Source organism: Moschus berezovskii, chromosome 1, assembly GCF_049115385.1.
Source record: "Moschus berezovskii isolate FMDL1 chromosome 1, NW_MosBer_1.0, whole genome shotgun sequence".
NCBI lineage: Eukaryota > Metazoa > Chordata > Mammalia > Artiodactyla > Moschidae > Moschus > Moschus berezovskii.
Window position 1 is genome coordinate 159,066,885 of NC_142460.1, and position 22,467 is coordinate 159,089,351.

At 52.3% G+C, this 22,467-nt stretch overlaps 1 protein-coding gene and 1 long non-coding RNA gene across 2 annotated transcripts in view; both read left to right on the top strand.

The window, feature by feature from the left end:
* The first annotated feature begins 293 nt into the window (after positions 1-293).
* RAB6B (RAB6B, member RAS oncogene family) overlaps positions 294-22,467 on the top strand; it is a 55,512-nt gene continuing 33,338 nt past the window's right edge. Inside the window, exon 1 of the mRNA XM_055413463.2 lies at positions 294-656. Coding sequence (XP_055269438.1) covers positions 587-656 — 70 coding nt within the window. The 5' untranslated portion in view covers positions 294-586. The remainder of the gene's footprint in view (positions 657-22,467) is intronic.
* LOC148778884 (uncharacterized) lies at positions 12,672-18,897 on the top strand. Its single transcript, XR_016035283.1, has 3 exons — positions 12,672-12,900; positions 13,024-13,106; positions 18,708-18,897. It is a non-coding gene; the product is annotated as an uncharacterized LOC148778884 (long non-coding RNA).

Consider the following 22,467-nt stretch of genomic DNA (forward strand, 5'->3'; position numbering starts at 1 on the left):
GGTGGAGTGGGGAACACCGACGCAGAGGGGCAATGAGAGAGGGTCCGATTCGGTAGCCTCTCGGAGGCACGGCGGGGCGACCCTCTCCCTCCCGAGTGCGGGCTCCGGGTGGGTGGACTGACGCCCCGCAGCCCCGCAGCGCCGCGGGCCCCGCATGACATCAGAGGCTCGGGAGCGCGCAGAGCGCAGGCGCGGGCGGAGAAGCCAGGCGGGAGGGGGCCGGCTGGCGCGGCTCGGGAGAGCGCTCCTCCGCCCCGCGCGCCTCCCCGAGCCCCGCTCCGCCCGATTCGCGCAGTCCGCGCAGCGCCTCGGGCGTCCAGAGCGCGCCGCAGCAAGCGCCGCCTGCGGCCGCCCAGCCCCGTCCTTCCTCCTCCTCCTCCTCCTCTTTCTCCTCCTCCGCCGCCGCCGCCGGACACGCAGCCGCAGGCCGGGGCCGGGACGCAGCTGGGGAGTCAGGGACGCGCGCAGCCAGCCCTTCCCCCTCCGGCTCCCGCACCGCCGGCCGCCTCCCCTCGCCCTCCTCCTCTCCCCTCCCTGCTCCTTCGCTTCTCCTCCTCCTCCTCTCCCAGCCCCAGCTGCCAGCACCATGTCCGCAGGGGGAGATTTTGGGAACCCGCTGAGAAAATTCAAGTTGGTCTTCCTGGGGGAGCAGAGCGGTAAGTACCCCGCTTATCCCCCGGGTTTGGAGTCCAGCCCACCCCCGCCGCCAAATCATCCACCCCACTGGGACCCCGACCTCGGCTCGAAAAGGCCCCTCGGTGCCCGGGTGGAGGAGAGGTTTGGGGATGGGGAGGTCGGGGCCGGCAGGGGAGGGTCCAGGGGTCAGGGCCGACGAGACGCAGGGGCCAGAGGCGGGGGAGAGGGCGGGATCCGGGTGGGGGGCTCAGGGTGCGGTGCAGGTGTGTCGCGGCGGGGAGACCGGAGGGCGGCGGCTGGTTCGGCGGCGCCGGCCGCGGGCGTGCAGGCTCGGGGCTCGCTGGCTCGCTCGCACTGCGGCACCGGCTGCGGGCGCCCGCGCAGGTGGCGGGGCGCCGCTGAGGGTCGCAGGGAGGGCGAGCGCTCCTCTTTAGAGAACGAGACGGCACTGGCGTCTGGCCGCTCCCCAAACCGCGGCACCGGAGGGGCTCCCTGGGGCCCCTGACGGGAACCGTAACTGCGGACACGTCCAGGCCCTGGGGCAGACGGCCGCGGGGAGAAAACCGACATCTGTCTCCTCTGAAAAGAGCAGGTGCAGATCGTGGGGGAACAGGGCGCCTACCTCCCCTGGCTTACGTTCGACTGGGCACAGAAGGTTCTAGACCCGCTGCCCTTCGCTGCTGTGTATTAGCCGCTTTGAGGCTCAGGGGTCTGAGCGATGACAGCAGGGGTTCCCCAGTGCAGGGCAGATTTGGGGGATGGTATCGGGGCGCCTTGCACCAGGAGCCGCGAAGCCCGGCGCTGGGCAGAGAAAGGACCAGGCGACACGCCCTGCCTGGCTTCCCAGCACGCCTCCCAAGAGCGTTCTCGGCGGATTCTTCCCACCCCCACCTCCCAGCTCACCGCCCTTCTTGGGGGAGGGGAGGCCACTGTGGCGGCGGGCCAGGGGCCAGGGAGACGGGGAGACAAACGGCTTTCCTGCTGTCTGGTAGCTCCCCCGGGAAAGCATCTCTGAAAGACAGGTTAGTCCTGAGGAGCGAAGACCTGGAGTGAAGAGCATGGAGCCTCTGACACTTGTAGGCAGGAGTGGTCCTCAGAGCATCCCTGCAGAGGCCTCTCACCTGAGGCTGCGGGGAGACAGGCTGGGCCGTGACCTGCTCTGGGAGAAGGCTGTCTCTGGAGGCAGGACCACCAGCTCTAGCTCTACAGACCAGTCCAGTTCACCTGGTTTAGTGCCTGTCTGTACAGGGGCCGCAACACACACAACCTTGGGAGGACCTGGTGAGCTCCAGGAACAGTGCTGCTGTGATGTGTGTGTACATATTGGTTGTGGAGGTCACATGACAGTCGCCTGCCTGCCGCTGCTCATTACCTGCGATGGAGGGATGGCTCAGGGAAGGGTGTCAGAAGGTGGCCAAGCTCTGACATGGGTTTTAGGGCCAAGCTGGGCATTTCTGCACAAGATGAACTTAGCCAGCCAGCCCTGTGTCCTGGACTCTTGAGTTTCTGATCTTAGTAGATTCCAGTTTCACAAAGCTAACTTTTTCTTGTGCCTAAAGGGATTTGGGGGAAGAGGGGTTGGTCTTCACATTACAGTGCTAGTCTTACCAGTGCTAGAGCCCTGGGAGTTGAATTCTTAGCTGTGTTCCCTTGAGGAGATTTCGAAGCCTCTCTGAGCCTTAGTTTCTGTCTCTGTAAGATGGTTGCCTGAGGGTCGTTCTCTTACCCCTTCATGTTTCCTCAGTGTCTTTCAAAGGGCTGGACCCTGAGAGGTTGTCAATAAACATGTTTTTATTCCAAGTCTGAACATGCTTCAGTGAAGGACTAAGGGTTTAATGAGGAGAATGCTTCTGGTGTGTTTGAGTGAAAACTCTGGGCTCCCTCAGAACCTCTGATGGGCTGAGGGCCCTGATGAGCTCTGCAAACCCCCTTTGCACCTAAAATCACAGAAACAAGAGCTGAAGGCCTCAGAGAGTGAGCCCCCACCTCTTCAGCATGTTTATAAGGGAAGTTGGAACCCCAGGATGGGGTGTGGGCCCAGAGGTCTATTGTGAGTTGTTAACACTTCTGGGACTGGAACTCATGTCTCCTGTTCCCAGTCACTAACGTGCCACTGGGACATGAGGTGACCTTGAATTGGGAAAGCCAAGGCCTGGGAATCTTTACTCTTAGGAGGTGGTGGTTACCAAACTCTGGCCAGGATTGTGGCTGGGTTGGGTGACCTGGTGGGAATGCCAGGCTAGTCGTTTGGGATCATGGTTTCTGGGCCCTTTGAACATGGTCATTAGGGGAAAAGGCACTGCCATTAGCCACACTGGTTCTTTCTGGAAGGGAGCTCTAAGGTCCTGAAGACTCCTCCCCCTTTGTTATGTCATTAGTGGGTTATTTACCTTCAATTTTACAGAGCTTTGGGGTCCCAGAGTTATGCAGGGGACATGTGTGTCCCTGCCCCTGGCAAAAAAGATAAATTACCACCACAACCATGACTTCCATCTTGCCTGTGTGCACTTTTACGCATGTTGGCCCTTTGTGCCCACATCCTCCACAGCCTGTGTAGTGGAGGGAGCCGCTAAATTCTGACCATCACCTCCACCCTGGGTCTCCCTCCCTGTGTGACGATGGAGGTCCCTCTTCTGTACATGGGGAACTCAGGTCTGCTGAGCACAGTGGAGACTTCTGGAACAGCAGTGGGCTGGCATGTATAAGCTGAGCCTCCTGGAAATGGGCCAGGGGAAGGAAGTGGAGGGCTATGGCCTTCTCTTGTTTCCTGTACCTGGCATACTGGTGGCATCTCTCTAGGCCAGTGGGCAAGGACAGCTGGGTCCCAGAGAGGAGTGCTGACCCTGGAGCCCAGTGATGAGGAGGGTGCCCTGAACCAGATAATACCAGGGGGCATGCGGCCTTCAGAGATATACCGGGGACTAGGTTTGGTTGGGACACCTTGAGGAGCCACTCTAGAGAGAATATCTCTAGTCTATGAGAGAGCACCTGCTCCAGGCGCTGAATGATTGCTTGCTCTGGATTGTGGAATATAGAGCTGGCCAGTGTCAGCCTGGCAGGGGGAGGGATTGTGCAGAGTGTTGGAGACCCAAGATGAAGGGTTTCCTTGCAGTGGGGAGGCTGAACAATCTTCCTGGGGCTCAGATGGCTCTCTGAGCCTGCTGGCCTTGCTCTCATGCTGATGGCAGTGGTCGGGAAGAGGGGGTGATGCACACCAGTCCTGACTTGGGCACTTGGTGGCATCCAGAGAAGGGAGGCATGAGCAGATATCTGAGGAAGGAGCTCAGCTTGGGGACATAGCCCTGCTCCTGAATTCTGCTGGCGCTCTATGGGGTCTCTGGCTTCATGCTGGGCTTCTCCAAGTGTGTGTGGCTTGGAGGAGGAAGTGTGCTATATCAGCTGCACGCTGGCCTCTGCTAATCTCCCTTCCCCGAGACTTCTCCAGCCGGAGCAGGAAGATGGCTGGACCCAAGTTTGGTCTTCTCCCCCAGGCTGAGGCCAGCAGGCCAGCTGCCCCCTCTGACTAGGTGCCCCCACTCCCCCTGGCAGTGGTGCTGCTGGAGGTGCCATCCATACACTGGGCACAGTGTGAGTGGTGTCCCTGGACTCGTGCCGCCCAGTGACCCTGCAGGCAGCGCTGTTGTTTAGTCATTTGCTCAACCATCCCTCTCTCCCTCCCCCCCTCCACGTCGCCCTTCCTCCTCCCAGCATCCATTTATTCCTTCAGTCAGATCTTTGAGTGGATCCCTGCCTCATGGAGCTTATAGTCCACTGGGGAGTGCAGATGTCTGCGGGTGTAATTCCAGTCAAGGTCTGCGAGAGCCGTGACGAGGGAGGAACAGCTGCTGTGGAAGCACGTAGCAGGGTGTCCTACCCACCTTCGGGGGGCAGGTGCCCACGGTGCTTTCTAAAGGCTTCAGAGGAGAAGAGGAGGAGATGCTTCTACAGGCAGCGTGCTGGGCTGAACGCAGGGAGTAGGTCTCACAAGGGGCCCATCCTGTCTAGGAAGCTTTGTTCATTCTTCTCCCCACTTTGTAGAAGAAGTGTGGGGTGGGGAGCAGGAGGCTGAAGGTGACCCTCAGGCTTGCTACTGCTGAGAAGGAAGGAGCTGTCCAAACACTTTCATCCCAGTCCTCACTGCTGGCAGGGCTCCCTCCCTGCCCATGGCCGGGCCCACCCTGGACCCCTGCCTTCCCACCACGCACACTGCCACAGCCACCCCGGAAGCCCACCACTGGCCTGGTGACTTTGCCTAACCCCAGAGGTTTGCTCCTCCCAGACCCGCCGGCCCTGCTGTGCCCAGTCTAGCTGGGCACTTGCCATGGCAGAGCTTTGCTTTTTCTGAACATTTTTAAAAACAATCATATGCTGCCCCGAGACCTCTGTTGTGTTGATTATTTAGGATTTTAAAATGTTTACTAACTTTTTTTAGGTACAAAAATCCTACTTGAATTTTAAGCCCCTTAAGAGCAAATTTCAGCACCTAAGATCTAGTCATCTTTCCCACCTATCCAACTGCAGGAGGTTTGTACTTATTAAATATCTCATTTGAAAATGATGAGAGATCTTTGCTGTGTGGGATTTGCTGATGGCCCATCAATACATTGAAAGTGAAAGGAGTCAAGGCAGCTTTGAAATAAGGTTCTTCCTCCTGATACCTGCAGCTTTGTCAAGCCAGAGGATTTTTAATCCGCAACACGAGCCTTTCATAGAGGATTGGCTCATTTATCCTTGGTTGTGCTCAACTCACCCTTCATCTTATGGAACCTGAATTTCTTAGGGCACCCCCATCCCTACCACCATCTCTGAAGAACTGTGAGAGAGCAGCAAGGCCCCCAGAGATGGGGCAGAAGGGACACATCCATCTTTCTGTGAGATCCGGTTTGAGTCACTAGGAGAGCTTCTTGGTCCTGCTTTTTCTCTTCCCAAGTTTTCTCCCTGCCTTAGTGGCTGGGTAAGAGAGGGAACCTTGGATGTTGGATACAGACCCAGAACCTTTGCTTTATTTGTTTAAACAACTGGGTATATGAAGTCAGACACACACAGACAGATACCAAGACAAGAGCTAACCTGTACTCAACATAAGAAACAGAGCTTCCCATGTAGCTCAGTGGGTAAAGAATCTGCCAGCCATGCTGGAGACCTGGGTTCAATTCCTGGGTCAGGAAGATTCCCTTGAGAAGGAAATGGCAACCCACTCCAATATTCTTGCCTAGAGAATCCCATGGACAGAGGAGCCTGGCAGGCTACAGTCCATAGGGTTGCAAGAGTCAGACACAACTTAGTGCGTGCTTTCTTCTTTTCTGGCATAAGAAAAAAGTGGTATCCTCAGTGCTGATGATAAATGCTCAAGAACCAGCGAGAAGAGAAACAAGAAACTGTGAGAACTGGTTTTGGTGGTGCAGGTGTAACAATAATTACATGGTCTGATTATCATTATCATTCGTAGCCTTCAAATTATAATGAATACCATTAAAATATAACAACCTTCATTGTCCTTTTGTTACTTCTTACATGCCTAAAATTAGCCCATGAATAGTTATCCTTATAGGTGTTATCTTGACGTTGCGAGTTCACCCAGGGCAGGCCTGAGGGTGGTACCATCCGCGTCCCATCCAGGCTGTACCTGTCTTCCGCACCGTGTCTTCCACTGTTGCAGAATGAATGAGCCATTGAACGTGCAGGGCTGTCTGGACTCAGTGTAAATAATTTAGAGAAACAGATGGACAGCCACGTTGCAGAAGGTGAGGAAAGGTTAGGCTGAACTGCAGAATTCATAAACATCGGGAGTGGACTGCTGTACTGGGCATTTCTTCAACTCTCTGTGTGTCTGTCATCATTTTCTGTTTCTCAGTACGGAGAGGATGGCGGAGGTTGCCAGGGAGAAGTACCTGATGCACCCTGAGATGGCCAGCTTTTGTTAGATCCCGAAAGACAGGCTGCCAGGAAATCGGGCCGTAGGAGAGCTAGGCACTTAAGCCCTGAGGGGACTGTGAGGATGAGAAAGCCAGTCGCTGATTCCTGGAACAGGGCAGGGAAGAATGAATGTTCCTAATGCCTGAGGACTCCTAAGAGAGCTGCTAATACTGAACTTGACATTTCCAATTCCCTTTATTATTTCGGTAACTTTGGCCCTGAACTAAGTGAGATCTTTTTTGAAAAGTAAATTTTCACTACCATGAATATATTATTATTTTAGTAAAATGATTTATTTTTAATAGAAAGGCATATTTATTCTGGATTCTTGGTAACAAGGCTGGTGGGAGCCCAGGTGACTCAACCACTTGTCCTGGACTGGGTAGCAGTCGTTCCTAGGGGGTGACATAATCAAAGGACAGACCCGGGTGCAGGAGAAAGCAGATTGTTCCTCACTCCTGAGGGCAGAATGGAGACTTTAAAGTAAAGGTTACCTCTGTAAAATGCTTGAAAAGCATGGCAGCCTGGAGCCCCAGCAGGAGCTGGAGGCAGTGGACAGGTGAAGAAGGAGACTTGCTTTGGGTGAGTTCTGTGCTGGAGACCTCAGCTTTCCTCCAGGGCCTGGGCGACTGGGGTGGGGCTTCTTGCCTTCACCAGTTTCCCTGGAGCAAGAGGTTTCCAGTACTGGGGTCACAGACTCATGCAGTTTCCTCTGTGCTGGAGATGAGGTGAGGGCATGTCACGGAGACTGATTTGGCCAGGAGCTGGGACTTTCTCCCAAGGGCGGTGGGGAACTGGCAAAGGATCCTCAGCTGGGGAGTGCCTTGGTCACCTTGCCGGGAAGGATCCATTATTCTAGAGGCTTGGAGAGGAAGGGGAGGTGGTGTCCAGACCCAGCCAGCCCTTCCTGACAAAATGGAGTTGACCCTCCTGGGTTCCTGTGCCCTCCCCCAGTTAACCCAAGTGGCATTTGGGAAAACCCAATGTGCTCAAGGCTCCACACAGGGAGCTATAGACATGGGATTCATCCTGTTGTGCAGAGGCTCTGAGAGAGCTGGTCACGCCCATCGACTCCCTGCTTATGTGGCAGGTTGGAGATCCAAACCCAGGTCACAGTGAGAAACTGTGAACTGCTGGGCCTTGTGCCTCAAAGGAGGCCCAGGCTTGAGGGGGGCGGGGAGACAGAAGAACACTGAGATTGTGTGGAAACGGGGTCCACAGTAAATGCCTCGTGGGGAATCGTGTGCCAGGCTCTTTGCTGAGGCGGAGCTGGCAAACACAGCGTGGCTGGTGTGGGGTGCGGGGGGTGGGAATGTCCTTTAATCCCCCCAGACTGGTAGCAATGCTGAGGCCCCGAGCGGGGAGGAGGGCTATTGGAAGTCTGAGGAGTCTGATGGAGCTGGGATTGCATAGCAGGCCCTCTGTTCTCATACAGTGTGAGCTGCTTATCTGGGATGGTTTAAAGGGAGCTGATAGGGATGGTGTCACTGAAGTCCTCGAAGTCAGCTTTACTGCCATGGAGGAAGAATATTCCCTAAGTTCTAGCTGAGAACTAATTACACAGGAGGGAAGAACCAGTCACTCTGAGAAGCTGGTTCCCACCAGCTCTGGGTGTAACCCTTCCTCTGCCTTCCTCCTCCCTCATAGGCCTGGAGATATCAGGGCCCTGGAGACCCTGATTCAGTGCTTGCTATCACCTGGCCATGTGGTTGGATTAGCCCCAGCCCAACTCTGGCTTTCACGATATCCCTCTGGAAGCTAGAGGACCTGGAGATCACTGGGGCCAATAGAACTCTAACTGGTTCTTTATTCAGCACCAGCTTAGAGCAGGATGCCAAGCCAGTAACACTCCCAGCCTGGACACAGCACAGGATAGAGGAGCTGCAAGGATGAAGGTACGGGATCAGGGCCTCTGCCAACTGTCTCCCGTGCAGCTGCCCTGGGGTCCAGTGCAGGGTCCACTCCAGTCTGCCACCTCTTCTCTTGACTGGCATTCTAGGCCCACCCACCTGGGCCCAGCCCTCCCTGCTGTGCCCTCTGGCTGCTATGGTTCACCCCTGCTGATGATGTGTTTGGCTCAGGTTGCCAGGCAACAGGGATGGAGCTGTCTTGCCCTTCCTGCCGGGAGGCATTTATTCCATACAGAGGACCCATGATTAGGACAGCTCCCAGGTACGCCTACTCCAGGATACTTCCTTCTGCAGGCAGGTGGGCAAGTGGTAAGCAGGGATGGCTGGGAAAGGCCCAGAGCCAAAAGGGGTATGCAGTGTCCAGCACAGACCAGTCAGGCTTATTGACCCAGTCCTGGCTCCTACTCCAGCCCCATCACCAGCGCTGTCCTGTCAAGCACTGGGCTTCCACCCCAGCCCGGCCCTTTCTATCTGGGTGTTGGATGTAACAGGACGCCCTGTGCTCATTTCCCTCCCCAAGACAGTAGGGTCTTCATGACTTTCGTGATGTATTGGCTGCATCAATACGTGACAATGCTGAATGCTCCAGAGGAGGTGATTTTGTTAATGAATAGTAATGGTGATCCCCACTTGTAGATGTGTGAGGGCAAGAGAAGTAAGGGTTCAAGGCTTGGAGAGTCACTGATGGACTCTCTGTGTAGTGAGCTGCAGGGCACGCATCCCTGATCTGACAGGTAGACCTGCCCATTTTATAAAGGGGGGAAGTGAGACCTTGAGAGGCGGAGGCACTTACACAGCGTGCAGGGCCAAGAGGCCGCTACCGCCAAGCTCAGAAGGACCCCAAGGGCCCTGAAAACCCCAAGGTAGTGTTTTCCCTGCTTCCCAGCCTGGAAGGCAACCAGGCAAACTCACCCTGAACCCCCTGGCCCCACAGTTGCTCACAGGCTAAGCACCTCAACTTCACTGCTACTGTCCTTCCCTAAGGACATGGCCCAGGGACTGCAGGCCAGAGGTTCTGCCCTGTGAGTGGAATAGTGCTTGACCCAAGGTAAGTGGGTCGTAAGCCTCAGCCAGTGTTGATGGGAATATTAAGTATACAAGCAAGCCTGCGGGTGTGGTCTGCTGGGGAGTCAGGGAAGGCTTCCTGGAAGAGGTGGTATACAGTGAGCAGGAATTCACTGGCAGGTGAGGGGAGGCATCATGAGCCTCCTGGCTCATCATAAGAGGGCCCAGCTCTGCCAAGGCCAAGGGCTGTGATGGGCATGGGTCTTCCAGGGAACTGGGTGTGCTTCACGTGGCTGGGCTCTGGTGTGGTTGGAGGAACGTGGTGGGAGGAGTTCTACCTGGGGAAGCAGGGTCAGGCCACATGCCAGGTTCTGTCTGGGCCTTCCCTGCAGGTAGCCAGAACACACTGGAGGGCTTCAACCAAGGAAGGGTGTGTCTATAGGTTAAAAGACAAAGATATGATCCAGTTGCAAGCAGGAGATGCAGGTGTCCTGAACCAGGCCACCGGGAACATTCAGAGGATGGAATTTGGAGAAGGGCTTGTGACAGGTGTCAACTTGAGCTTCCTTCCAGGCCTCAAGTTCAGCTCTGCTGGGGATGCATATTTTCTTCATTGTGTCTCTGTTGAGTGAGGACTCGGAAACAATGAAGAGATGGGGAGGAGGGGGTTTTGTCCTCTGCAAGAGCACGCTGTCCTCAGATGTACCCAAACTGGCTGCCTTAAGCTCCTCAATCCTTTGGCCCCTACATCCCGTGGGTGCTCCTGGACTGCTGACTGCCCTTCCAGGCTCTTCCCATCCTGCTCAGAGCAGGACTCACCACCTGGTGAGAAGCTGCTGCTGGGTGTGTGCATGCCGCAGCCCTCTTGTAGCCTCCCGGTACTGCCTCCCTTGCTGGCCTTCCCATCCAGCAGACACCTGACTCCCTTTTTTGCTTTCTTCCGTGGATTCCCCTGTTCTTCTCCGTGGCTTCCAGCTCTCCAGCAAGCTCAGGGATCCCTGAGGACTGGAGGGAGGCCTGTGTGGAGAAGAGCCTCCCTCCCCACCTGGGAAACAGAAACCCGGTCTTGAGTGGGTTGCACAAAAAGCAAAGGGTGGGAGCCAGGGAGCCAGCATGGAGGAGAGGTCCTCCAGCCAGGGAGCCAGCATGGAGGAGAGGTCCTCCAGCCAGGGAGCCAGCATGGAGGAGAGGTCCTCCAGCCAGGGAGCCAGCATGGAGGAGAGGTCCTGCTGTCCTGAACCCAGCCCCCACCCACAGCCCAGGTCATGGTCTCATAGTCTGTTCTCAAGGCCTGAGATGCCACTCTCCAAAGCCCTGGTAACCTCCGCTCCCTGCCCTCTGTCTTCTGGCCCTGGAGGTTTTTTAACCCCACCTGGGTATTCCTTTGTCAGTGTAGCTGGTGTGGGGAGAATATCCTAATTAGGAGTCATCAGTGGTCACGTTTCAATCGGCAGGGCCACATTCATTGTCTGTGAGGGCAGAGTGAATAGAGAGACCTGTGCCCTCGATGGTGCTCACCAGAGGTATAACCCCTGCCCAGGTTGCTGGCCCAGAAAAAACCAACCTGGAAGTTGGCAGCAAGCAGCTCAACTTTGACCCATGCAAAACCCTGCTCTGTACCCCTTTGCCCTCCTCCCCGGGGTAGAGGCAGGACCAGGAGACACATCCCTGGCTTGGGACTGCAGAACTGCAAGTGTGACCTCCACACAGGGGACAGGTCCCTGTGGGGGAGGGGGCAAGGGAGAGAGAGGTCGAGAAAACGCTGTGCTGACCACGTTGGTGAGTGGGGAGCGCACATCACGCAGACGGAGAGAATCAAGCGCAGCATTCGGAACGTGCGTTTCTTGTGTATTTCCCCATCCAGTGAAGGGGGCGCAGGGGAGGAAAATGGGAGCATCAGGGGTGCCAGAAAGAGAAGGCTATGGAGGGGCACTGAGGGGAGGCCCCCCACCAGACACAGATGCCGGGGCGCCACCGTCACGGGGCTTCTGGCCGCCTCACGCGCAGCCTTGGGGAAGCTCGGCTGGTGTAGGCTCTAGGCAGCAGTTCTGTCCACCCCGATGTCCTGACCAAAGAGGATTAAAGGATCCTGTGGAGACACTGATTCCTCTTGGGCACACGAATGATGGGACTAATTCTGTATTCAGGTGGAGGATGGGGTGAGAGGTTGAGACCCACTGCTGTGAGGAGGCTGATGACCCCTCACCAGGCAGAGCAGCAGTGGAGAGAAGGGCTCTCACCTTGTCCTGGGGGATGAGGGAGGCATTTGTCAGCTCACCGCACCAGTGCTGCGACTCCAGGCTTCCTTGAACGTACCGGTGCCTCCACAAGTCTCTTGCCCACTAGGACAGCGCGGTTACCAGACTGGGCGCTGCAAGTGGGGTCAAGCCTTGGATCCAGATTTTTGGTTCTGTTCTTTGTGTTAAGAGCATTTCTGAGAAGGGTTTCTTTTTGGGGAAATAAAGTCGCTCTCAGATCAGCCACTTATTTTGGGATATTAACAGATCCTACTTGCAGCGCCAGCATCCGGAAATTCTCCCCTGATTCTAATCCTTCATTCCCCCACGTCCAGCCGGAGCACTGCAGGCTGCTGCCCACATCAGAGTGTGACATGCAGGTCTGGAAAGGTGCCCAGCTAGCCCACCCACGCTGTTGTCTCCCACCTGCGTCAGAAGAGGCCTGAACTCCAGAGGCTGGGCCGGAACAACTCATCTCCTTGTGTTCCTCTGTTGTGCAGCTAAAGGGTCATCTAAACCTGAGTTCTAGTCCAGACAGCAGTGTCTGCTCGTCTGTCCACCTCAGCCGGAGGGCTGGCAGTGCTGTGGGAAGTGTATGGTGAGGTAGTCACAGCCTCTAATACAGAGACCTGTGAGATTCTGTTGCAGGTGCCCAGCCGCTGACGCCGCTGCAGGAGAGGAGGCAGAGGCTAAGTCAAGAGGAGAGGGGGCATCTTTTAGGAATGTGAGATGGTTTGGCAGATAACGATCTAAGGCGACCCTAAATTGAGTCACCCTAAATGAGTCACCCTTGTGTAGTCCCTTGAATCAGATGGAACCCGACACTTGCTTCTAGCCCATATAGTATGGCAGGGATGACAGCTGTCACTCCCATGATTGTAGCTCTGAAAGACTCCTCTGCTGGCCTTGAAGGAGTGAGCTTCCGTGTGGGGAGAGGGTAGTGAGGGGTCATACGGCAAGGAACTGTGGGTGTTTCCTCTAGAGGAACAGCAGACCCTGGCCGGAGCTCCCCAAAAATGGAGACTCAGTCCTCCAGCCATGAGGAACTGAATTCTGTCAACCTCCACAGGTGGGAGTCTTGAAGAGGACCCGAGCTCCAGAAAGAAATGTAGCCCAGTCAATACTGTGATTGTAACCTTGTGAAACTCCAACCAGAGGATCCAGGAAAGCCAGGCCCAGACTCCTGCCCCAGGAGAGTATGATATGTTGTTTTGATCCACTTCATGGGTTTGTTACACAGCAACAGATAACTAGTACAGATGGGGTGAAAATGTTTCCAGGGAAGACACACCTTAGAGATAGATGCTCTTCTTTTGCAGACAAGGAGTTGGAGCTTCCAGAAGGCGCTGTGACCTGCCCCTGGATAAGCAGCTGGCTGGAGCCCCCCAAAGCAGGCATTGGGGTAGCCCAAGATTTGGACCCTGGTTCTTGCTCTGCTACTGCTCTTCCTTTGTGCAATGTTGACCAAACCCTCCTGCTCCCTGGGTCTCTGATTTTTCCTCTGTTATGTGAAGGACCGGATCAAGTGATCTGTAGGTGCCTTCTTGCCATGATTTGGTGTTCTGAGGCCACTCTGATCTGTCATCCTTCTGGAAGCCAGGCTTCGGGGCCTTTCTGCAGTTTAATCTCGGCTGCTCCTCCCATGTTGTGTTTCTCCCAGGGCTTCAAGAGGCAGGACCATCCTGACCTGGGCACACTTGGGTAAGCCTGATGGGCTCAGACAAACCTCTGAGGTGGAGCTCTGGGCTGTGCACCAGGAGAGTTGCTGTCTGACTGTGACCCTTGTGCTCTGTGATCCTGGGCAAGTGGCCCTCTTCTCTGACCTCACATCTCCTCAGCTCAGTGAGAGGCTTGGTCAAGTACAATTCCAAGGTTCTCGATGGCTCCCACTCTCTCCTGGTGCTGCTTTGGAGCTTGTGGGATGGAGACAGGTGAGGCTGGCTACATTTTTTTCTGGTACCCAGGCATCCAAGTCCAGGAGGAGACCTGGATAGTCACCCAGTTCCTTGTTTCCCAAGCCTGGCCCTGCAAGCACCCCAGTGCCTGGCCAGCAGTCATTTCTGGTCCCACAGGGCTAGCGACACAGAATCTTCCTTACCTGCTGAGTGTTGCTGTGCTCATTGTCAGGCCTAGGGACACAGAGATAGAGAATGCATCTTCCACCCTAAGACATTGGTCCTTGTTTCTAAATTTCACCTGCAGGTCCATCCCTCCTCCCTGTGTGAGGCCTGAGCATGTGCCCTTGAGCCCATCCTGAAGCCAGGAGGGATCTTCTTTCTGTTGATTGAGTGGGGAGGTCTCCATGTCCATTCTTCCCTCACCAGCCCCCTGAATGTGCAGTGGCCTGGGATTTTGCCTGTTTCTTCTGTGGCAAAGCAGCAAGGTGCTCAGAGTGAGCAGACGGTATGAGGGTATGCAGGGACAGGGAGAGGTGTTGGGCCCACACCAGTGCTGGGAGCAGCCCCTGTGCATGGGGAAGCCTTGGAGTCAGCACTCCTGATCAGCCAGCTCAGGGTTCTTCAGAAGGATGCCCTGTCTCCAGCAGCCGGTGACATTGAGGCCACCTTCTACCTGCCCAAGGGAGCTTGGTCTCATGACCAGGCCTCCATGCATGGAGGCTGTGGGTCCATTGTCGCAAGGCCCCTCTGACTGGACCTCAGCTGATAATCTGGGGAACAAAAGCCATGGCTGTCTGCACTCTGTCTACCCACTCTGTCACTACCCCACTCTCCTCTCCCTAGAATGAGGCTTTTAAGAGCAATGCCACCAACAGTTTGTCTGAGGAAGAAAAGTGTAAATGTGAGTATGTACGTATATTACTTTGCAAACCTCCGTGCTGTGGATGGGCCAAGTGTTCTTCTCAGTTAAATAAACGACCAAATTGCATTAACATCAGCCTTGTCGAAAGATCAGCTGGTGGTGGGAATTCAGTGTGTGCTTCTTCCTGCTCTGAAATGTGCATATCCTCACTGTGGGTAAATTCCCCATAGCACCCATGCAGCTCTCAGACATGTGACATGATGGCCAGTGTAGGGTTTGTGTGGAGTTGGGCTGAGCCTCAAGCTGATTGGAACGGAGCACATTCTGCCCACCCAGGGTCTGGCTTTCCAGGGAAGCCAGGCCAGGTGGTAACTGTGTGTGCTGTGGGCAAGGCTCCTATTCTAGCTGGGGATGGAGGGTAGCTAACACTCAAAGCTTGCTGGTGCTGGTGCTTTTGGGACATGGAACGGAGATTCAGCACCTTTTGAGGCTGTCTAGAGTGTTTGAGATGGTTCTCTGAGGCAGAAAGGGTCCAGACAGTGGGTGGGCTGATCACTGTGTGCTCAGATCTCAGGTAGTTTTTAAGAAATCCTGATGCTTTCTCAGTTTCGCAGCTAAGACATCAGGACTAGAGAGTTTCTTCACACACCAGGGCTTCTGGTGCCTGCTGGGTTGAGTGTGTTTGTGTGTGTGTGTGTGTGTTGCATGCGTCTTGGTGAGCATGTGCCTGTGTTTCTGCAGGGTTCTGCCCACCAAGCTGGCCTGTCAAGGCTTGCTCCCTCTCCGGTCTGTGGTTAGAAGGGCTCACAGCAATTCCCACCCAACTAGGTCCTGATTCTCTGTGAAGACTGTCGATGCCAAGTACAGTTATATTCTAGTTCCTTAGGAAATTTTCATGTTGACCAGAATGTTTAATCAGAACAAGCCATTTCCTGAATGTGTTCAGAATCTGAGAGACATGGATATAGTGTTATGCACTATATGTATATGTGTGCATAATTTTTTAAAAATCATCTTGTTTATTTTTTCCTGTAACTTTGTATTAAAATTTTATTTAAAATTATGCCAAAATAAGTTTAGGCTTATAGAAAGTTGTAGGAATATTATGAAGACTTTCCATATGCCTTTTACCCAGAATGATATCTTTTTACTCCTCTCATGGTATGGCACTTCTGTGAGGTAAGCATTTCTTCCCTCATTGGACAGATAAGGACTCTGAGTCTCAGAGAGGATGGTGACTAACTCAAGACCGCATAGTGGCAGAGCCAGGATTAAAATCTAGAACTGTCAGTGAGTGTACTAACCTTGTGTGGTGTGTGAATGTGTTGGTGTCCTGCTTCTTCTGTCCCAAGAACTTCCTTTCTTGTGTTGTAGAAACAAGAAACTGTTTCTGCTAGTTAGAAACAGTCTTGGTACCTGACTTTTTTATTTCACTTCAGTTTTTGAAAGATTTTTGCTGGGTATAGAATTCTGTGATGATAGTATTTTTCTTTCAGTCCTTCAAATGTACCACTTCATTTTCTTCTTGTTTGCATGGCTTCTGACAAGGTAACAAAGATTTTTCTTCTATATTCTCTTGGGTCTGTGATCCAATAACTTTCTTATTTTTGTTTAAACAGTCAGGTGTCTCTTAAAGATATTTGAATGATATGAAAGAAATGTTACATATTTAGCCATGTAGTGACCATTCCCTGTGTTCACCATTCTTATATGTGGAGCCACATTTCTATTTGGTGTCATTTCACTTTTTCCTGGAAGACCACCTGTAACATTCCTTGTTGTGAGAATCTTCTGGTGATTAATTCTATCAGGTTTTGAATATTTGAAAAAGTTTTTTATTTCATTCTTGTTTTTGAAAGATGTTAGATTGCATATGTCTTAAAGAATTCTAGATGAATACATTTTTCTTTCAGTACTTTACAGGTATTGCTCCATTGTCTTCTTGCTTGCCTTGCTTCTGAGGACAAGTTGCTGTCTTCCTTAAATTTGTTTATCTGTGTATAATGTGTTATTTTTCCCTGGCTCTTCGTATGATTTTTTCTGTATCACTGATTTGGTACAGTTTGATTATGATGTAACTTTGTTTGGTTTCTTTTATGTTTCCTTTGCTTGGGGGTTGTTGAACTTTTTGGATCTACGGGTTTATATTTTCTCTTAAATTCAGAGTATTTTCAGTAAAACTTTCTTCAAATCTTTCAAGGACACATGTATGTTAGTCTACTTGATGTCATCCCATAGCTCACTGATACTCCAATAATTTATTTCTTTTCTTTTTACTCTGCATTTTATTTTAGATATTAATATGTCTTCAAGTTCATTAATCTTTTCTTCTGCAGTTCATCTGGGATTAATCTGTTGCTAATCCAATCTAACATATTTTTCATCTCCCACATTATAGTTTTTACTCTAGGAGGATGAGTTGTGTCTTTTTAAATATCTGCCATATCTCTGTTTAACTTTAAAAAAAAAAGTACTTATTTGGCTGTGTTGGGTCTTAGTTGCAGCATGTGGGGTGTTCATTGTATCACGGGATCTTTCATTGAGGTGCACAGGCTCTCTAGTTGTGGCTTGTGAGCTTAATTGCTCTGTGGCATGTGAGATCTTAGTTCCCTTACCAGGGATCGAACCTGTGTGTCCTGCATTGCAAGGTGGATCTTAACCACTGGACCACAAGGGAAATCTCTCTGTTTAACTTTTTGAACATATGAAATGCAGTCACAATAATTGTTTTTTAAAATAATTGTTTGCTAATTCTAACATTTGTGTCAGTTTCAATTGATCTTTTCCCCTCCTTGTTAAGGATCTATTGCTTCTTTTCATGCCTAGTAATTTTTTGTTGGATGCTAGACATTGTGAATCTTGTCATGTTGTGTATGGTACAGTTTTTGTATTTCTATAGATATTCTTAGGATTTGTTAGCTGGGACTGGAGTGGTGCTCAGTCTGTGGCTAATTATCTCCCACTGTTGAGGCACAGCCCTTCTGAGTTCTTGCCCCAGTGTCTCATGAATGAGGAATCTTTTCACTCTGGCTGGTAGGAGCAGGCACTATCCCAGGTCTGTGTGGATGCCAGGTAGTGTTTCCTTTTTAATCCATTTGGGTGGCTCTTTCCTAAGTCTTGAGCCGTTTTTTTGTACATTTTGCTGATCAGTCCTTAGCCGAAGACTTAAGGGGGTCACTCTGCAGACCTCTGGTGCTCCCTCTCCCTCTCTACCTCCTCCTTCCCTTGTGAACTTCAGCTGCCTTGTTTTCTCTGGACTCTTAGCTCTGTCTCCCCACTCTCTGTCCCATGGCCTGAAATTTTCTCAGAGCAACAATCTGAAGCAATTAGGGGGCTCACCTCATTTGTTTCATATCCCTCAGGGTTTATTGACCTTCATTGCCTGATGTACTGTCTTCTCTTATTATGTTTTGTCTGTATTTTGGTTGTTTCCAGTGAGAAGACAAATCTGATCCTTTTTACGCAGTGTTGACTGGAAGCTAACATCCTTTGGTCTTTGGCTTTTCATATAATCGTTTATTTGTAGGTCTATAAGTAAGAACATTGGCTTGGGCAGTGGTGTTGTCTGGTCTGGTTAGAATCCTTGATTTTCATCTGCAGTGTTTTACAATTAATTATATAAGCATGTAAATTTGCTGCATGATTTCTGTACTCCAGATTCTTTGCAAGAACTTTCTGCTATCCAACTCTTATTGAAAACTCATTATTAAAAGCTAGTTTGGTTGTATCTTATGAATACTGTGAATCGTACAGTTGGTCATGTTCACTTTTTTTTGCTTGACTTTTTTGACTGTGAGGAGTCTTGGGCAATATCTTAATTTGATTGAGTAATATATTTTAAGATGTGTGTCTGTGAACAAACTTTTTTGCTCCAACCTTCTCTTTTTAGCTTATTTGTCCTTTGTCTTATATTGCTCTCAGAGTTCTTAGTTGCAAATAAGAAAAATCTATTCTCACTCTCCCGGAGAAGGCAATGGCAAGCCACTCCAGTACTCTTGCCTAGAAAATCCCATGGATGGAGGAGCCTGGTAGGCTGCAGTCCGTGGGGTCGCTAAGGGTCGGACACGACTGAGCGACTTCACTTTCACACATTGGAGAAGGAAATGGCAACCCACTCCAGTGTTCTTGCCTGGAGAATCCCAGGGACGGAGGAGCCTGGTGGGCTTCCGTCTATGGGGTCACACAGAGTCGGACACGACTGAAGTGACTTAGCAGCAGCAGCAGCAGCATTCTCACTCTCCAGTTGATTCAGGCAGACAGTCAATGTATCAAATGACTAGGGAGCTCCCAGTCTCTGGGAGGCTCAGAGGACCAGGCTTGGAGCAGCAGCCTGAGTCATACCAGGACTGGTCCAGGGGGAGATGCAGTCCCTGTGCTGAGAACCAACAAAGACTGATGCTGAAACCCACATCGTTGCCGCCACAGCATGCAGAATCCAGGGACATCCCACAACTCACTAGATTCATTTCTGGTGAGTCTCACGTGAGTATCTAGTGGGAGAAGCCTAAGTCAGATGCCTCTAACAAAGCTGCAAGAGAGGCTGCTGCATTGGGGAGGATGGTGTGAGACCTCCCCAGTGTAGTAGGGGCATTCAAAGGAATTGGGCAGGGATATTATTGATAGGTAGCTATTATATCCTGATATTATTTTAAACAGTGATAGCTTCAAAATCTACCAATGATCCTTTTGAGGGGAGAAACAGGAGAGGGTTAATGCAGGCTATCACATGAGTGCGAGCACTCCTGTGCATAGCTCCCAGCCTGGTGCACCCTCCCTGGGCCCCTCAATCCTCTGTTCTTCCACCAGAGCAGACAGTGGAGCACAGACCCCTCTTGTGCTCTCAGGGCTCCAGGCTGATGCAGGTGGGAGTGGGCATGAAATGTTTGAAGGTTAGTAAGAACCAAGGGTCAAAGGGACTCCGCTCATAGCTGGAAATGAGCCCCTCCCTTGGTCCTTTTATCCAGCTGCATTTCAGGCTTGGTAAGCATTGTCACTCACCTCAAAGTGGAAGCATCCCTTAAAGACCATCAGGCCTGGCCTCATTGGAACAATGACCTCCTCTTAGCTCCGTAAATGACAAAGCTGAGATAAAGGACAAAGGTGAGGGGGACAGAGTGAATGACACCCTCCTGCCCCTGACCCAGGACAGACTTCCCTGGTGTCCTGGGCTCAGACAGAGCAGATGGGGACAGGTGGAGGACAGTGGGGAATCAGGAGCATCAGGGATGGGCCAGGCGCCTAACTGGAGCAGGAGAAAGGGCCTGGGCCAGACCAGCCCCGCCCTCCGTCCTGTTCTTTGGCTTCTTCCCTGTTCCTCCCTCCTCTGTTCTGTCTTCCCTGGATCCCTCAGTGAGGCTCAGGTGACTGAGCATCCTCTGGCAGAGGGAATTAACACACTTAATTAAAGTGTCCAATGAAGAGCTTTGCATATTTCTTAATTACCATCTGAGTCTTTTGGGGGATGGTTTGAAATGGAATTTTCACGTGTTTCCTCATTTAGCCTACGGTGAGCCAGCTGGCCCCTCAGGGCTCAGGTAGGAGCTGGCAGAGCCCTGTTCTGTGGCAGCGTTTCTGAGCACAAGGCGGCAGGGCATGTGCAGTGGGAGCCTGGCCCCTGTGCCCCCATGCTTGTCCACCTTGCAGGAGGGTGGGGCTGGGTTTTCTGGTTGTGAAAACAGAACAAAAGGAAACAAGAATCTGATGGATGAAGCTCGTGTCTCCAGCTGTTGTTCTTGTCACTGCAAAGCCTGGGGGCTGTGTAGCCCATGGTCAGGCAGTAATGGGGGACTTTGTGGGCAGGGTGTGCAGGGGAATTGTGGAACCCTCTTCCCAGGCCCTGCAGAGCAGGGACACTAAACAGGGAGGGCCTGGCCACCTTCCCAGCATCAGTACAAGGACTGGACCCCTTGGTGGGCAGCCCTTCCCAGCATCTCCCATTTATGTTCTGGAAACTAAGCTGATGGGAGATCTGAGTCAGCCAGGCCCATCCTAGGAGTGGGTTGCTTGGCCTGAGCCTTGGGGAAGCAGATTTGCCTTTTTAGCCCCAAGTGACAGCCCTGTGTGACAGCTGTGGACATTTCTGCGACCTGGGTTGGCTGATAGGGTCTCTGGGTCAAGGATGCAGAGACCCTTTCCCTTCTCTAAAAACACAGGCGTCTATGAGGAGGGCAGCCCACCACAGCAGCCTGGAGATGACAGTGAACCCTGCTTTCCTACCTCCCACTCTGGGCCTAGCCCTCTAACCCCAAGGAGGACCAGACAGGACCCACCGACCATTCAATAGCACACCTGCCCTGGTGTGGGCGGTAAACATGAGAGTGCCGCAGAGAGCAGATTTTGGGGCAAGGTTCGGGCGTGGCTCAGCGAGGGGAACACACATGCTGCCAGACCTTGGCAGGCCCGCCATCAAGTCTCCAGCTAATTTCTTGTGCTCTGTCTCACGTTTTGCCCCATTTCTGGCCCTCATGGATATCTCTCTACCTCTACCCACACCCGCTGTAGAGATGCCAGGGCAGAGAGGAGTCCTTCATGGAGGGAGAAAATGTTGCATTGGGGTCTGGGGGCTCACAGCCTACTCAGGTGTCAGCTGGTGGCCCGGGTACCAGTCGCAGCCAGGAACTCTCGTGGGCACTGACCGCAGAGTCCTGGGAGTCTTTGGCTTCAGGTGGTGGCCGTGCTGAGATGTGGGTAAGGGACAGCTGTGTGCAGAGGACGCCTCAGCCTCACGTCACCAGACCCTTCTGGTCACTCCCCTGGGAAGGTCAGTCCCCTGATGTCTTGTCTCCACCCATCAAGACCCAGCCCAGCTTCCTGCAGGTTGTTGTTCAGTCACTCAGTCGTGTCTGACTTTTAGCGACCCCATGGACTGTAGCACACTGGGCTTGCCTGTCCTTCACCATCTCCTGGAGCTTACGTCCATCGAGTCGGTGATGCCATCCAACCATCTCTTCCTCTGTTGTCCCTTTCTCCTCCTGCCTTCAATCTCTCCCAGCATCAGGTCTTTTCTTTTATGGTTAATGTTACTTGCACTCTTCATAAGATGTAATTACTGGATTTTTCTGCTTCCATTTCAACTTTGGAAACAGGTATTAATAGTTTCTTATGAAGTTACACATACACAAACCCTTTGATCTAGCAATTTTTACTTCTAGGTTTTTCCCTAAGAGAAATGAGAACATAGATCCATAAAAAAAATGTAGGCACAAATGTTCATAGCACTTTTACTCGTGTTTTTCTTGTTGAGTCACTAAGTCATGTCCGACTCTTGCCCATTCCATACACTGCAGTGCACCAGGCTCCCCTTGTCCTTCACTATCTCCTGGAGTTTGCTGACATTCATGTTCATTGAGCCGGTGATGCTGTCTAACTATCTCATCCTCTGCTGCCCCCCTTCTTCTTTTGCCTTCAATCTTTCCCAGCATCGGGGTCTTTTCCACTGAGTTGGCTCTTCGCATCAGGCAGCCAAAGTATTAAAGCTTCAGCTTCAACATTAGTGCTCCCAATGAATATTCAGTGTTGATTTCCTTTAGGATTGACTTGTCTGATCTCCTTGCAGTTCAAGGGACTCTCTAGAGTCTTCTCCAGCACCACAGTTTGAATGTATCAATTCTTTGGCACTCAGTCTTTATGGTCCAACTCTCACATCTGTATATGCCTACTGGAAAAACCATACTTTGACCATATGTTGGCAAAGTAATGTCTCTGCTTTTTAATATGCTGTCTAGGTTTGTTACAACTTCCTACAGGACACCTCTGCAGTTCCCCAGCAGAGAGGACCTTGCCTTTTTTTTCGGCCTCTCAGTAGCCCTGTCTCAAGTTGCCCCGCATCTTGGGTGTTTGCACCTGAGTCTGGCTCTGTCAGCTTAGCCAGGCCACTGCTGCAGGGCAAAGGGTCATCTGCTTTCCTCTGTGGATTCTGTGCCCAGCCTGGGCCTAGCACAGAGTGAGCCCCTCTGTTGCCACCTAGAAGCCACCTGAAGGTACAAAGATCCATTTTCCTGGGA